The following is a 14,960-nucleotide window of genomic DNA, read 5'->3' on the forward strand; positions in this document are numbered from 1 at the left end:
ACCAAGTACTATACTAAGCACCAGTTTATAAAGGTAGCTATGGAAAACACCTACTTTTCTTGACCTATCTTCCTACGTACCTTCAGATGGGGGAACATGTTGGCATGGTCTCCGATAAAGAAAGTGTTTGGCATGTAAGCCAATTTCTCTGAATATTGCTCAGCCACCTCAACTGGGGAAGTTTCTTTATCTGTGATGATATAATCCATGAACAATGCCCCACTGGTTCCAGGATACCCTAGCCACATCGCCTAAAAAAAAAAAAGCAAGCAAGGTTCCAGTCCCAGGTTTATTGCAAAAATAAAGGAAGCTAAAAATCAATGCATTTTAAGTTAAATTTTCCACTTGCAGATTCAAGTTCCTTCTTGTGCTTTATCAACTGAAGAGCAACCACTAACCCCAAATTTGCAGTACCAAGACAGTAAACAGTTCAAGGATGTTCTAAAATTGATCCCTCAAGCAAAAGGCCAAACTATATGCAGGTACAGCCAGAATACCAACCATCAGTGACTACAGCTTCTCTTAGCTAAGACAACTACCATAGCCTAGAGTGTCTCCGGTTCAGGCTTCTCCCATTCTCTTTCCATAGGCATTTTAGAAAATCCTTAGTCAAAAAAAACCAACAAACTTTGACATTAATCCTGACTTATTCCAACTAGAATTTCACTAAGCTTGAAGAGATTAAAATGCAACAACTCATTTCTGCAACTGCTTTAGATATCCTTTCTTTGTTCTCACTAATGCACGAGAGCCAGTGGTATACAGGAACTTCACAGAATTCAGGAGTTCTCTTTCAGGACATTCAACTCCCCATAAAGCACATTCAAAAAAACCACCCAAACAAACCGCTCTGCTTCAACAGAATGAACCTATTCGCCTCACATACGCTAAGCCCTAAAAACTCTTGCTTACTGTTCAACACGAGCCTTCAACGCTTTTTCCGCTCTGCCAGAAGACAAACAGAAACTCTTCCTACTCACAAGTGGGTTTTCTGGAGATACAGAGACCTCTAACTTAGTTACCTGAATAGGTGCTGGTCTCAGGGCAAATAATTCATTTCGGGCTCCTTTGGTGTAACCATTCATGTTGATGAGAATGTGTATCCCATCCTGATGGATGCGGTCTGCTGCTTTTCCATTACATGGTATCTGAAGAATAAATAAATACATAAATAAAAGTTATTTTTGTTTTCAGTCTTTCAGTAATAAGTGTGGTTAGTCATCAGTGTACCAACAGATAAATGTCCACTGCATAATTTAATTTAGGTGAGACTTAAAACTTCTGTAAAACCAGGAGTGACGAGATTTAAGTCCTCAATTCAATCAAAAAAAACCCCAAACCTGCTGAAGTTAAGAAAAACATATATTTTCTAGACACAGTGAAGTGATATCTCATGTTGCCAAGCTCAGCACGTCATGCAGAAAAATATCACAAATGAACCCCACAAGAAACTGCTTCAGTCCTCAGCTGAATCAAAACCAAAGAAGAGCGGAACTTCACACGAGGTATTACCAATGACTTTCAAGAACAGCAAAGCCTTGGAAATTACAATGTGTCTCTTCCTGTCTAATACTGAAAGGTAAACAATTTTCAACATTTTTAAATTCCTCAAAGCATTAATGAAATAATTAGTCACCACCTAAAGCAGATAAAAAAAAATATTTGATAGATGTCTCTAGTTTAGTAGCAGTAAAACAAAAACCCAGAGGCTAGAAACTGAGGCTATACAAACCAGACCAGCCCCACCACCACCACTCCTGTAAGGCTAATTAATGGTCAGAGCTCACGTAGCACAAGTGGTAGATTCCCAAACTAAGGTCATACAGAGAATTACTTCAAACTGAAGATCAAGAGCAAGCCAATTAACTATTCTGCGCTAATGCTGACTCACTCTACCATTATTATGCACCATGAAAGTACTTCATTTGTGTAAAAAGGGAAAGTTACTTCACATTTTATAGCAGGGTAAATGCATGCACTTAGGCGGTTATATCCCTGAGCGACAACAATCTGAGATCCCATCTTAGTTTAACTTCCAGTAAGTTACACTGCTAATGCCACACATCACAACAAACCATTCCTACTCGTTTGACCCCCACGTACAAATCTCTAAGAGTTGCACTGTAATCTAAAAACACGAGTTTGACGCCTCAAGAATTTTAAATAAGAAAACTCAGTGTATCGCTCTGGACAAAGGAAAGAATATTTCCTACATAGCTGTTAAGTGCAACAACAAATACCAAATTGCTGCCCTGTTTTACCATGACCAAGGGTTTTCAACATTCACAGCTGCAAAAGCTGGGGGGGCGATGGCTTTCCACAAGCATAACTGACACTCATTATTCTAAAGGAACGTTTTAAGGGATCAGCTTTGCCAAGTCCATCTCAAAGAGAATCCTGCTGATACCAATTTATCGCCCTTAAATATGAGAGCAGATTCTGAACATCATGATGAGTTTAAATGCTACATGCAAGTTTTACCCATCACCTAATGTGGATGACAGGTAAAACTGCGACTATCCAGGTGCCGATCCAGTTCCGTTATTAATGTACACTGATTATCCCATGTTGCTTTAGGGTTTTGCAAGGTATCTTGAGGTAGTATAACAACTCCTTGACTTCTATGTCTACTGAAATCCCCATCAGTTTTCACATGGAACTTAAAAAAAACCAAAACCAACCAAATCTAAACCACCTGTAAACTTTATCAAAACAGCCTTTCGATAGAGGCACAAAAATCCCCCCAATAATCCTCTGCCCTGCTTCACTGGAGTAAAGCGAGCTTAAATATAGTTGCAGTTGTGGCATCTTGACTTATCGGTGATATTTAGGTATTACTATTATCTTAACAGCTAACAGAACAGTTATTCAATATTGCTAATTATTATTACTTTTTAATAATCACCTGCAACCCAGGTAAGGCATAACGCCAATGCCTCTACAAACTGCAAAATTCCCAAGACTAACATCAGCCTAATTCAAGAAATGACTGCAACTAAAAACCTCAAACTACAGGTTGATCTCGTCCTTCATTCAGGTTTGCTAAAAGGTATCAGTGCATCAAAAAAGCTCACCTGAGATAAGTCAATGAAATGATTTGCTTCAGCCATCACTTTTACACGGAAGTTTGTACCATCATCAGGACTCAGAGCGTAACAGAATACCTAGAATGTGAGGCACCAAAAATCAAGTATCCGCAACAACTGCCAACAAAACAACTTTCCTATAAGACGTGGTATTGCAATTTTAAATTACACGAGCAAAATTACATCTAGTTTCATACACGTTGTATTTTTTTCCTGTGTCATTTATCATTTGAGAAAGAAGTAAAAGGGGGGGGGCACTGGCTATTTGACACATTTGCACCATGTCCCACTCAGTTTTATTCAGTTCTGGTGCTAGAGTACAGCATTGCATCTCACATAGACATATACACAATGTTCTCATCAGTGTAAGGAAAAGTAATTTTAACAAATGGAATTGCATAAGCATTAACTTCTCTAAGAACACCTTTCACAAGACACCTTTGAATTTGCAATTAGCAAGAATCATAATTATGACTCAGGTTGAAAAGACAAGCTAAGCCTTGGGGAAGCTTATAAAAAGATCCTTTAAACAGTGACTAGTTCTCTCCAATTAAGAAACTGCACGTATGTCCAAGAAACTCAAGGTTGACACGTTATGTAAACAGGCATCTTTAGTTAACCCAGCACATTTAGATATAAAACAAATAGAAACAACATGCAGAGAATTTACTATCTTGCAGGACAAAAGCATGGTTTTAGTAAAAGAATAGAGAACAAATATAGATGTGACTGTCTTTAGCATTGCTAAGTTGTGTATGTTCCTTCTGCAGTAAGCGTAGCATATAATTTCCTTTTGAAAAAGCTGTAGCCAAGTCAATCTGAAGCTCATGTTAGTGATTCAGGTACCCCAGAGAAAAATACATGTGAAAAAAAATAGCAGCAGAGACTGAATAAAAACCATACATATTTGTAAATCAGAAGTAACCAGGCAGTAGTAGCTTGATGTTGAAACACATCTACCCAAGGAACGGCTGCTGAAGGTTAAAAAAGTTTTCCACGGGCCACAAATCCTACCTACAGTAATTCTAAGGACAGGTATCTAATCAGCCTATCTTCTAAGTAACACTTCACATTGGTAAAGGAGGATGACTCAGGCTGCAGTACTCTTCAAACCATTAAAAAAAGAAGCGCCTACTAACAACAAAAAAACCACCCCAAAACAACCCCAAAGCTAGAAACAAAAATTTGCCCTCTTCCCTAGTTTACCTGTCTGCACCAAGAAAAAGAAACAGCCGTCTTTGAAGCTTTAAGCATGCCATTGATATTTTTACCTCAAATTTGTCTGGGTTGTGCATGCCAGGGATTGACTGCATTAGGTGTGAGGTTGGATGGTTTCCAAAATCAGAGCTCACGTAGCCAATACGAAGTCGACCTTCACTGGCCTTCAAATCCTTGGGATGCTCATATGGCGGCTTGTGTAGAACGTTAATCTGTCAAGAAAACACACACAACTGTTTGTAAACTCAGGAATCAAAACTAAACGCTTAACAGAGGGACAAAAAAAATGCTGTGAGTTTGTAGAATTAGCCTTATCCCACATTCAAGTAAGTGGCCTGTGGGCATCTGTTGTTTCAAACCTGCGTTATATGTATTCCATAAGAGCCAAGCGTAACGTCCACAAACTGTGTTATGAGGTGTAACGTACCTACATTCAGCCATCACCACTGCAAGTTGACATTGCTGCTTTTTCTTCTTTTTTTAAGTATTCCACCCCTGATAATTGAACATACTGATACCACAGAGCTATGACCAGGAAATTCTCAAACTACAAGCCACTTGTGACTAGAACAGCCTTCCTGTGAAGCACCACAGCATGCTTTCTGTTCTTATGGTCACTGTCTTTCCCAGACATCAGCTTGTAGTCACTAGGACTGACAGGGTTACCAGGCTATTAAGACAAGCTAGTTTGAAAGCTCAGTGTTATTGTCTCAAGTCTGAGATCCTTCCATTAGCTCACCAGACCCTTCCACTGGCTGACAGCGTGTTTTCAATCATAATGGCAACCCACTCAAGCAGTCCATCTCAACATTCACACATGTCAACAGCTATGACTCTATGGTTGAAGAGAAAAAGAAGCTGCATGGAATTTTAACTGCAACTGCGCTCTCGGCAGCTTGAGGTGCTGTGCAGTCTCATGGCAACGACATGCAGTTAATTACAGCAAGAGAAGGTATGTTTTTGGAAGAATCCATTCTACCGTACACAAAACACTCCAAAACAGAATCACATGAATGCTCCAGTACTTCCTACTGTGATGCATCGTCCCTGCAACATTGCTGTCATCACCACTAAGCAAGTGCAATTAGAAATCCCAAAGCCAAACACAAAGCTCACAGGCTCCAGCAAGGATTCGCTACAGCAAGGTCAGGTTCCAAGTGCTACAGATGCTGGAAAGGACCGGATTTTGAGAAATACTATCACACAGCTGCTTGGATCTGTTTCACTATCAGGAAAGAATGATTTACTCACTCTGCTTTTCAAAAACGCCCCTTGCATATACTTTGCAAAACTAGCTGAGTAACGCTATATGTCCTATCTCTCTACAGACCAGTGACTCGGAAATGTGACTCAGAACAAAGCCTAATACTAACTACGCAAGTATTAGATTTTCAGTGGGAACAGGCAAAACCACAAAGTACTTCAATCACAACTGGTCTATACAAAACCTCCTACCTTGTCCAAACACAGATTTCCATGTCTCTCAGCAATAGCCTTCCTAAAACTGTGAGAAAGGGGATACAGCATGCTATGGTGTGGATGGACAGAAGGCAGTCTGTTTTTCTCCAGCTGATCAGCTACAATGCTAACCAGCTTCTTCATTCTCTCATCATAGTCTGTCCAGTCACAGACAATCTAGAAAAAGGAAAAATTAAAAGAGTATTAGGACAACAGCTTCCTTTGATCTATATCAAATATTTCACAAGTTGAAACTAATGCTTCTTCCAAAAATGGAAGCTAGAACTTCAGAAGTTACTGTTGATGACAACTGTAAGTATAATCTAACCTTCTGATTTAAGGCTTAAGTCTGCTCTTTACATTTAAATTAGTGATTGGTTGAGGTTGAGCATCTCCTGCAGAGGAATCTTGAGAATTCCAATCAAAGCCTCATCTTCCTCACCTGCAAACAGTGGGCCAAGTTGCAGTAGGCATCCGGGAAATCAGGTTTCAGCTTCAGAGCAGTGCGGTAAGAGGCAATGGCTTCTGGTATATTCCCTGAATCCTATAAAGACACAGAAATGAGTCAGCAGATAAAAATATACTCAGGGTAAGTACTCATAGTGCCCCGCCATGCTCTAAGAGCAAATCATTTGCATGTGCTACCTTGTGAATAGAGGCCAGGTTGCTGTGGGCATCAGCAAAAGCTGGGTTTATCTGAATGGCACGGGTGTAGCACTGTAGAGCTCCTTGAACATCCTGCATCTCCTTCAAAGTATTTCCCATATTAGAATAAGCATCTGCAAACGTAGGGCTGATTCTGAGAAATAAAGATAATATACGTCATGAAGAATAAAAGCTCCTCCCCCAACGAGGAACCATACTCTCACCCAGACTTTTTAGTTTGCAAAGCAACTATGTGAATGAAAATACGCTACTGTAAGTCACTTTCTGTAGAAATGTATGGCACATGCTGTTAGGAAAGGCTGGCACTATCACAGATAGTATCCATTTACCTAATAGCCTCTTTGTAATGCATCAGAGCTTCCTGTAACTTTCCTTGCTGTTGCAGGACACTTGCTAAATTTGAATGTGCAGCAGCAAACTCTGGAAAAACCTGGAAGAAAAAGAAGTAGAATCTGTCTCTCAAATGCCCCAAGTAGACCATATAAAAAAAAAAAAAAAATACTTGTGCATTTCTTACTCTTTTTTTTATATTACACAGGTCTCTGAACAGACTTTCTTCTGCTTACAACCGAAGAGGGGAAAAAAAGCCCTATGTCACATTACACATTCCCAACTTTAATTCCCCACCTCTCCCTCACCACATTCAACTCTACCTCAAGAGCCTTTCGATAAAGACGGACAGCTTCTTCAATATTCCCCTGTTCCCGTTTGATGTTTGCTAGGTTGTTGAGAGAATCTGCATGAGTGGGACAAAGTCGAAGAGCTGTATTGTAGCATTCTTCTGCTTCTACCACCTTCAGAAAAAGGGATACTGTTAATAAGGTAGTACTTTTGTTAGAGCACTGTTTACAAGAAGTCATTATAGAATCACTTGTAACAGGCTGAAAGTGGAGATTCCCTGGATTATTTTTCCTTATGACTAATTGAGGGTAACATCCCATTTTAATAAAGCTGGTGACATCTGGTATCTACAATAAACATTTAAAAATTTTCAATAGGAAAAAAAGTACTCCTTACACTGCCTTTCTCCTTCAAGGCATTGGCCAGGTTACAGTAAGCGTCAGGGAAGTGGGGTTGCAGTTCAATAGCCCTCCTGTAGGTGTCTATTGCCAGGTCTATTAATCCTTGCTCGTAATACACACAGGCAAGGTTGCCATGCACAACGGCATGATTTGGACTCAAACTCAAGGCTCGTAGATAAGCTGCTACAGCTCTGAAACAAGAAAAAGAAGGTAAACGATCACCCACAGAGCAGTAATCACATTTACTTTGGTCATAAAAATGACCTACATTTTTAAAAAACAAACTTCAAGGGATATGTATTACTAACACACACACATCCGCCCTGTAAGATGTTACCGAACACACAGAAGAGTACTGCCTGAATTAAAAGCCCAATCAAAGGATGAATTATTATTATTCATGTTATTTTAAAATGAGGCTGAATTCTGTAATGAATGGCAGACTAGAAGAAATACTTCATAAGCCAGGAATGTTTTCCTTCCACCTGATGCTGTACAGTGATCTTTATTTCTTCTGGAAAAAAAGTAAAGCTTCCATCTACTTTTTTTAAACACTCTTCATTACTAGGACAAGCAAGAGACCTTTGCTCCATTTGTTCCCCAGTTTATTATTCAACCCTAACAATATAAATGGCATCATATTATTACATCCTTATTCTCTTCACTAACCTAACACATGTATCATACTTTACTTATACTTCAAACTTCACTTCATTCAGAAGTGAGATCTTTATCGCTCCTATAGGACTATATGAATAAATGACTGGTGTATCCAAATCCAATTTCTAGGAAAATCACAATAGTATATATAATAAGTAAATTCTCAAGAAGGTGATGTCAAGTCTACAATGAGGAAATACGCCCACTTGGCTCAGTAATTCGTGGTTAAAACAGAAATCACTGAATCATTTACACTGTGTGCAACAAAACTAGTTAGAATAATTAACCTGTTCCCTGCAAGCTTTTATTAAATTTGGAGCCCCAAACCACAGCTACCAGAAATTGTAATCCACGGAACAGATGCGATATGGTACACCACATATTAACATCAGAGCCTGGATCTTCTTCCAGAAACAAAAGATTCATGTATCAGATTAGAGGTCTCAAACAAGTTAGTTCAAAAAGACCGTAACAGTACTACAACCCCACGTAATAACATGATTTCAACACATAACAAACATGGAATATTCCATCAGATGCTTAGCTGAATTTCAACATTTCAGCTCATCTTACATGGAAAGTGTTAGACGAGAAACACTTGTAGACTATGTCCTGAATCACATAATGAAAACAAAGAACTCAAGGGTTCAAGCCTTTCTCAGACTTGACTTATCTTCATCCCTCCCCAGCCTTAATTTCAAGTCCATTTTCATCAATATCTTCAGAAACTCTCATTTTTAACATTTTATTAAACATAAAGGAATACTTTCCACAGGATTTAAATTTCTAGTTCCAGTAACCTTCTCTGTATGCATTTCAAAGCCATTTGCTTGCTTAGCTTACAGCAGAAGTCTTTGCTATACTGTCCAAAGAGGTTTACATGAGGAATCTAATCTGTGTCTTGATACATCTGACAGAGTGACAATACTTAACCGCTTACCTGTCAAATATCCTTGCCTCCTTCAGGACATTTCCCAGATTGATGTAAGCATCCAAAAAATTTGGGTCAAGTGTTACAGCCTGAAAATATTTTTGAAGTAAGAGTTTTGAGCATTGACACAAAAACATTATGAAAAGTAGTTGAGGTTTTTTGGGTTTTGTTTGTTTTTAATTGGACGAACCAAATCTGTAAGCATCTAAGACTTTATCAATAACCTACGCAAGGAAGGAAAACTGAAGTTATAAAAATCAATCACAGAGTATCAAAGTTATTTATCTGTAGAAACGAGATCATACACTACCTTCAAATTTATTCCTTTGCTTACCTAGTCAGTTGCAACTACTGCAGAACAAAGTGTTCAACATTTATTTCATGTTAGGCGGATCATACTTCACACTCCTGCCTAACCATGCTACGCTGCCTTTAGCTTGTTTTTAGGGGAGAAAACCCTAAAAAAACTGATCCATATCCTTTATCTACTGCAAAATAAGACAGCATTGTAAAACTTCAGCAGCCCATGAAAACAGAGACAGTTTCACAAGAGCAAGAGAAGAGCAAACATATCACGTATATAGGGAAAATTCAGTACCCATTTAACAACAAAAAAACCACCCAACATTTTCACTCCCTTCAAAGCTAATAAAATGCAAAAAACTTAACAACCATTAAAGTTACAGCAGATGCAGCAATAAGCTACATGTGAGTATTTGACAGGCCAGACTCCATATTATACTCTCATGCAAACTATTACTTCCAAATTAAAATATTTTAAAATCTATCACTAACTAGACAGAATGGAAAAAAAAAAAAAACCAAACAAAAAAGAAAACCTGAGCAATTAAAATTGTATTTGTGGCTCTTAAGTCGTAAATTTCAGGAAGAAACTGTCCACCACATCTTAAGTCCAGTTTTAGGTCACTTTAGAAACTTAAGAGATGAGTACAAACTGAATGAAGACGCTAACTAACTAGAAGGTACCAGACAACTACTTAATGACAGCAATCTAGAGAAGTCTGAAACAACAGTGGTGAAAAATAATCCTGGAGAAGAGGAACGACTGTGTCACTTAAAACTGTTCTCCTCAGTTACTCACAGGACAGTAATACCTGAAAAAAAATCACAATAGCAAAATGATTTTAAGCAAAAAGTTGTTTCTCTCTCTCACATGTGGAACACACAAAACATTATTCCTATCCAATTAGATTTTTTTAAAAAAGTTTATTCCGGAAAAGGACTGTAAAACAACGTAATGAATTTTGTTACACTTGACGTGTGTGAAGTCCTTAGGGCAATTCTAAACATATCTCTCTAGTGGCACACAGGCAGTCTGAAACATCAGGAAGTAAAAAAACCCAGGCAATTAACACAGGATGTTAACTAACAGGCTCATAAGAAGTTCTCTGCTGATGAAAATATTTCTATCTTCTACAAGCAGACCACTGTACGTGCATTAAAATCTAGCGGTGAAGCTGACTGGCTTCGATCGTTACCTTTTCAAAGTGATGAATTGCAAGCCAAATTTCTCCTTGGGCATTGAATACACAGCCAAGATTACTCCAAGCCACTGCAAAGTTTGGTTGAGTCTCAATTGCTTTTAAGTAACAGGCCTTGGAACAGTTAAAGAAGAGAGATACAAGGGAAGGGGAATATTTGTAAAAAGAAAAAAATGAGAAAAAATAATTGTTAGTATGCCTTCTCTAACCAGCCAAAAGTGACCCTGCAGTATAGGCTAGCTTGCGCCAAAACTAATGCGCTGCAAACTGTTGTTGATCCTGCGCCAGCGCAAACCAAAACCCAGGTGCAAGCCCACCATTTTTCAGTTACGCTGATAACGAATTAACACGACTTTAAACACCAGCTCACCACACAGATCATCTCAAAAATAATTCAAGCAGCACGGCAGAAATACCTGCCACCCTCGAGCACATAAAACCCACAAAAATTACTGCATAACAAAAACTTCGCTGTGAAATAAAATTAGTAACTTGTGAAATATTCTAAAACAGGTAGAAATTACTTTAAAAAAAATAGAAAAACTACTGAAAAAGATGAAGCTGTTCTTCGCTTTTAGTTGTCCTTGTCAAGTGAGACAACGGACCCAAAATGTCTGTCAACCCAAACCCGTTCCCCAGTTTCTTCAAATACGGTCAATCACCCGCAGCTTCAAAACCTCAAATGACAGGATTGCATGAAGGTTTAGGTCCCTGTAATGCAAGCGCAAGAAATCGCTGCGCATCCTAAACAGCACGGCGCCACGCTATCGCTGCGAACTGCTTGGCTCTATTGATTGCCCCTAGGTCCAGTGAACGGCCAACCAGAATCATTAATCTACCAGACAGGCCCATACAAAAAACTCGCTTATTAAATTTGATGTCTGGACTCTAAATGCGTTACAACCCAATTTTATCCAAAAGGCTACAGCCTGGAGCTCGGGCAGTCACCCAATCAGAGATTAATCATCTAGTCAACCGTTCACGAGGGCTTAATCGCACGCAATGCGCGTTACCGCTGCGCAGCCTTTGCGCTACTGCAGGATCACAGCGCATCATCAGAAGAGCAGAACGCTGCAATCCAAACAAAGAAGAAAAAAGGAAAAAAATGAACAACCAGAAGAGTTAGAAGCTTTTACTATTAACTATCTCCAATTATTTCTTTAAAAAAATATTTTAATTTACTTTTACTTTATTTCTTTGAAAGAATTTGTGGCTACTAGTATAAAATATTCTTACATTACTTGCTTGTAATTAAATATTTTAAGCTGTTTTCTGAAGCCACAAGACAGAAGATTCAGGCATGGAGGCAAATGGTTTTGCTGTGGCAGTTACAAACCCGTTACCATATTTCTCATCATGTGACTTTTCGGTGCGTTCCTTGCTGGAAGAGGAGGAGGAGGTGTGTGTCTGCCCTAGATCCAGGCCTCGAGCTCCCTTCAGCGAGGCACCTTACGCATGGAATAGGAGGTTTCACCCACCTGAAACCTTCTAAATACAATATCAGTGGTGAAAAACCAAAAACAAGAGAGAAAATAAAACAAGATCATTAGTAAGAGTTCAACAAAGCAATTGCATTTTTTTGGATATGTCTTAACACATGGGAATGAGGACAATCTGTCTGTAACAAGGGAGACATGCAGAAGGGAGAGGGTTAATCAGGGCAATTGCATACAGCAGGGACTTTTTTCGGTTTGGTTTTTTTTTGGAAGAAAGGCTCTGAAATATCTACAAAGAAATTAAATTTTAGTTCAAACTGTAAGGAATCTGCTGGCTTGATCTTTCAAATGGACTGATAACCAAAGAAACACATTGCAATTTATTCAAGATGTTTTTCCTCGTTTATTAAGTTCTCACAAAACGGAATAACACTTTCAAACTAGGTGTCTCCAGAGCTCTGAAACAAAGAAGTCAGCAACCTAAGGCAGGCGCAGTGTCTTGGCCTATACCAGTCACACTAAAGCTGCAGTGAAGTGCAATTCATGTTAGCTGTCCGCTTGGTGGGCTGAGAACCAAGTGTCTCAAAGGCTGTTCAAACTCTAAATGCTGCTACAAAATATTTTCAACCTGGATCTGACCAAATCAATTAGGCTGCCCTAGGACGCTACGCACATCCAAGTTGTTAAGTGAAATCCAAAAAAAAAATAATGGAACTTTGAACCCGCACTCCCGTTACCCCGTAAAGATGATAACCCTCCCCAAACTGGTGCAGCCAAACAGACAGCTACGCTGTTCATACACTCCACTTTTTAGCATGCGCGTGGGGCTTGGAGTGACAGACATGGAGTCCAGGGTGTTTCCGATTTCTCCACACTCCTCACCCCTGCAGCGCGGACGCGTAAGGTGGCTTGTAACAAGACAATTTCTTTGTGCAATCCAAGTTTTAACATGCCAAGAATTTTAAACTCATCTTGGTGTTCGAATTCTCAGTTTAGGAAACACACGACTGCTAGAAGCCACCTTTCCACTACAGCAAGTTTTCTTTCGATCAGTTCATTTCCCAAACAAACCAGCTTTGTCCTTCCGATTTCTTTATTTTGGGGGAGGGGAGAGGGAAGACATGAAGAAAAGATATTCGGGGAGTTCGCATACTGCAGCTATTGATCATTTACTAGCCTTTCTTCCACTATCAAGGGAAGGGAAAAGTTAAAAGAATAAAAATCTTTAAAAGCCAATATTACAAGGTAACATTTGGATACGTTTCTTCTCCACTTACAAGCCACAAAGGACTTTAGAAGAGCAGCGTTTTCAATAGCACCTGCATCGTACAGGGATCTCGAGCTAACCACAGGCTCTCTGCTTGGCAGCAGCAGGCAAGCCTCGGATTTGAAGGACCGTTACTTATTTCCAGATAAGAGCATGATGGAGCCCCTGCCCAATACTTCAGAATGGTATCAGATAGTCTAGTTCAGCAGAAAGGCTTGGTAGTGTTCCATTTCTTGACTTAAACCAAGTTTTAAACATGGACATGCCATATCTTGCCCTGCAACTACTCTGGGGTGTTTCAGTGCCTTCAGTTTTCAGCAGTTTCTCAGACTGTCTGTAGATCAACGCAGATTTGAAGACTTGGTGCAAAGTTCAAGTTTTCAAAACACTGACGTTTACATGTATTCTACCCAACACCTACCTTGGCTTCTTCCAAGCGACCCAGGGCTTTGAGCAGGTTCCCCAGGTCACTACGAACACAGTACAAGTCCTGAAAAATCAAAGTCACACTATCAGCTTCAGGACTTCAGAGGCCCTAAAGGTCTTCCCAGAGAACTTGCAAAGGAACACCAGGGTCCTTCATAGCTTGTTTTAAATTCTTAATTTAAATAATAACACCACTAATGTAAATTCATTTTTTCTGACCTAACATTACAGGCAAGAGATAATCTTATTGATTTCAGTACTATAAAAATACAACTGTAAAGAAGTAGAAAGAAGTAAGAAAGTAATGTTTCATACAATTCCTCCTTATACAGAAATAGTAAAAAAAAAAAAAAAAAAAAAAAAAAAAAAAAAGGGAACAAAATGCTGACACCCCCTCCCCAGCATTTAAGTTCTTTTGCCACTAAGTATTTGAAGCCCCTATTTTTATGCATGACTGCAAACCTGTATTCTTAAGTTACACCATTGCCATCATGGCTTTTATATAGATTAAATATAGTGATTTTGCTTCCTGTATCCCCAAAGCAGTTTTTACTCCCTGTTTTTCCCACTAACAGATGCATTTTCAACAGCCCTGCAATGTGTTCTTGTTCTTCCATTTGTAACCCCAGCACAGGCTGCAACTGCATCATCTAGCAGTACAGACCACAGGAACTGGGGACACTTCTGTCAACGTTAACAAAAGAAGTTTCTAACCTAACCAAAACTCAACTCCTGTAAGAAAACGCCACCTTACAGTATTTCTAAGCAGTGCTTAAACTCCACTAGTTGCGTGACTTAGCACAGTAAGTTAGACAAGTTCACCCAGGCTGCATCACAGAGCGAAACAAGATTCTCAGCTCTTGTTGGGACTGGGTTTGCATTTGCTTTTCCAAAGGAAAAAGGATCCACGTGCACCAGTTTGATGTTGCATCTTAAATATTTTTGCCAAAACATATGACCAAATAGCAAGCAGATACCTTCCTGAGTAGTACTAACTATTTGAGTATGACACATAACAAACAGAAGATATCAGTCTGATACACTGTTTACTAAAAATGTTGATTAAAACCAGATCTATAAGAGTCACTTAGACACACATAATCATTTTCAGCCTATAAAACAAAGAAATAATGCTTCTGTAAACCAAGCCAGTGGAAGGCTAACAAAGGCAACCCTCATCACCATTAAGTTTCTGACTTTGTGCAAAATCATCAGGTACTACTTTATCACAATCTCCCATTCCAAGTCTGAGCAGTGATCCTCTCAACTGCAATAACACTGCCTTAAA

At 39.1% G+C, this 14,960-nt stretch overlaps 1 protein-coding gene across 2 annotated transcripts in view; it reads right to left on the reverse strand.

Annotated features, from left to right (window-relative positions):
* OGT (O-linked N-acetylglucosamine (GlcNAc) transferase) overlaps positions 1-14,960 on the reverse strand; it is a 30,247-nt gene that overhangs the window by 7,499 nt on the left and 7,788 nt on the right. For both annotated transcript variants that reach the window (XM_074147881.1, XM_074147880.1), the window contains exons 4-16: positions 13,668-13,736; positions 10,541-10,657; positions 9,051-9,130; positions 7,446-7,641; positions 7,082-7,222; positions 6,758-6,858; positions 6,408-6,561; positions 6,205-6,306; positions 5,760-5,939; positions 4,358-4,516; positions 3,075-3,164; positions 1,023-1,148; positions 81-251 (exon numbers count right to left, since the gene is read on the reverse strand). In XM_074147881.1, coding sequence (XP_074003982.1) covers positions 81-251; positions 1,023-1,148; positions 3,075-3,164; positions 4,358-4,516; positions 5,760-5,939; positions 6,205-6,306; positions 6,408-6,561; positions 6,758-6,858; positions 7,082-7,222; positions 7,446-7,641; positions 9,051-9,130; positions 10,541-10,657; positions 13,668-13,736 — 1,686 coding nt within the window. The remainder of the gene's footprint in view (positions 1-80; positions 252-1,022; positions 1,149-3,074; positions 3,165-4,357; positions 4,517-5,759; positions 5,940-6,204; positions 6,307-6,407; positions 6,562-6,757; positions 6,859-7,081; positions 7,223-7,445; positions 7,642-9,050; positions 9,131-10,540; positions 10,658-13,667; positions 13,737-14,960) is intronic.

The sequence above is a fragment of the Numenius arquata genome, chromosome 5, assembly GCF_964106895.1.
Source record: "Numenius arquata chromosome 5, bNumArq3.hap1.1, whole genome shotgun sequence".
Classification (NCBI taxonomy): Eukaryota; Metazoa; Chordata; class Aves; order Charadriiformes; family Scolopacidae; genus Numenius; species Numenius arquata.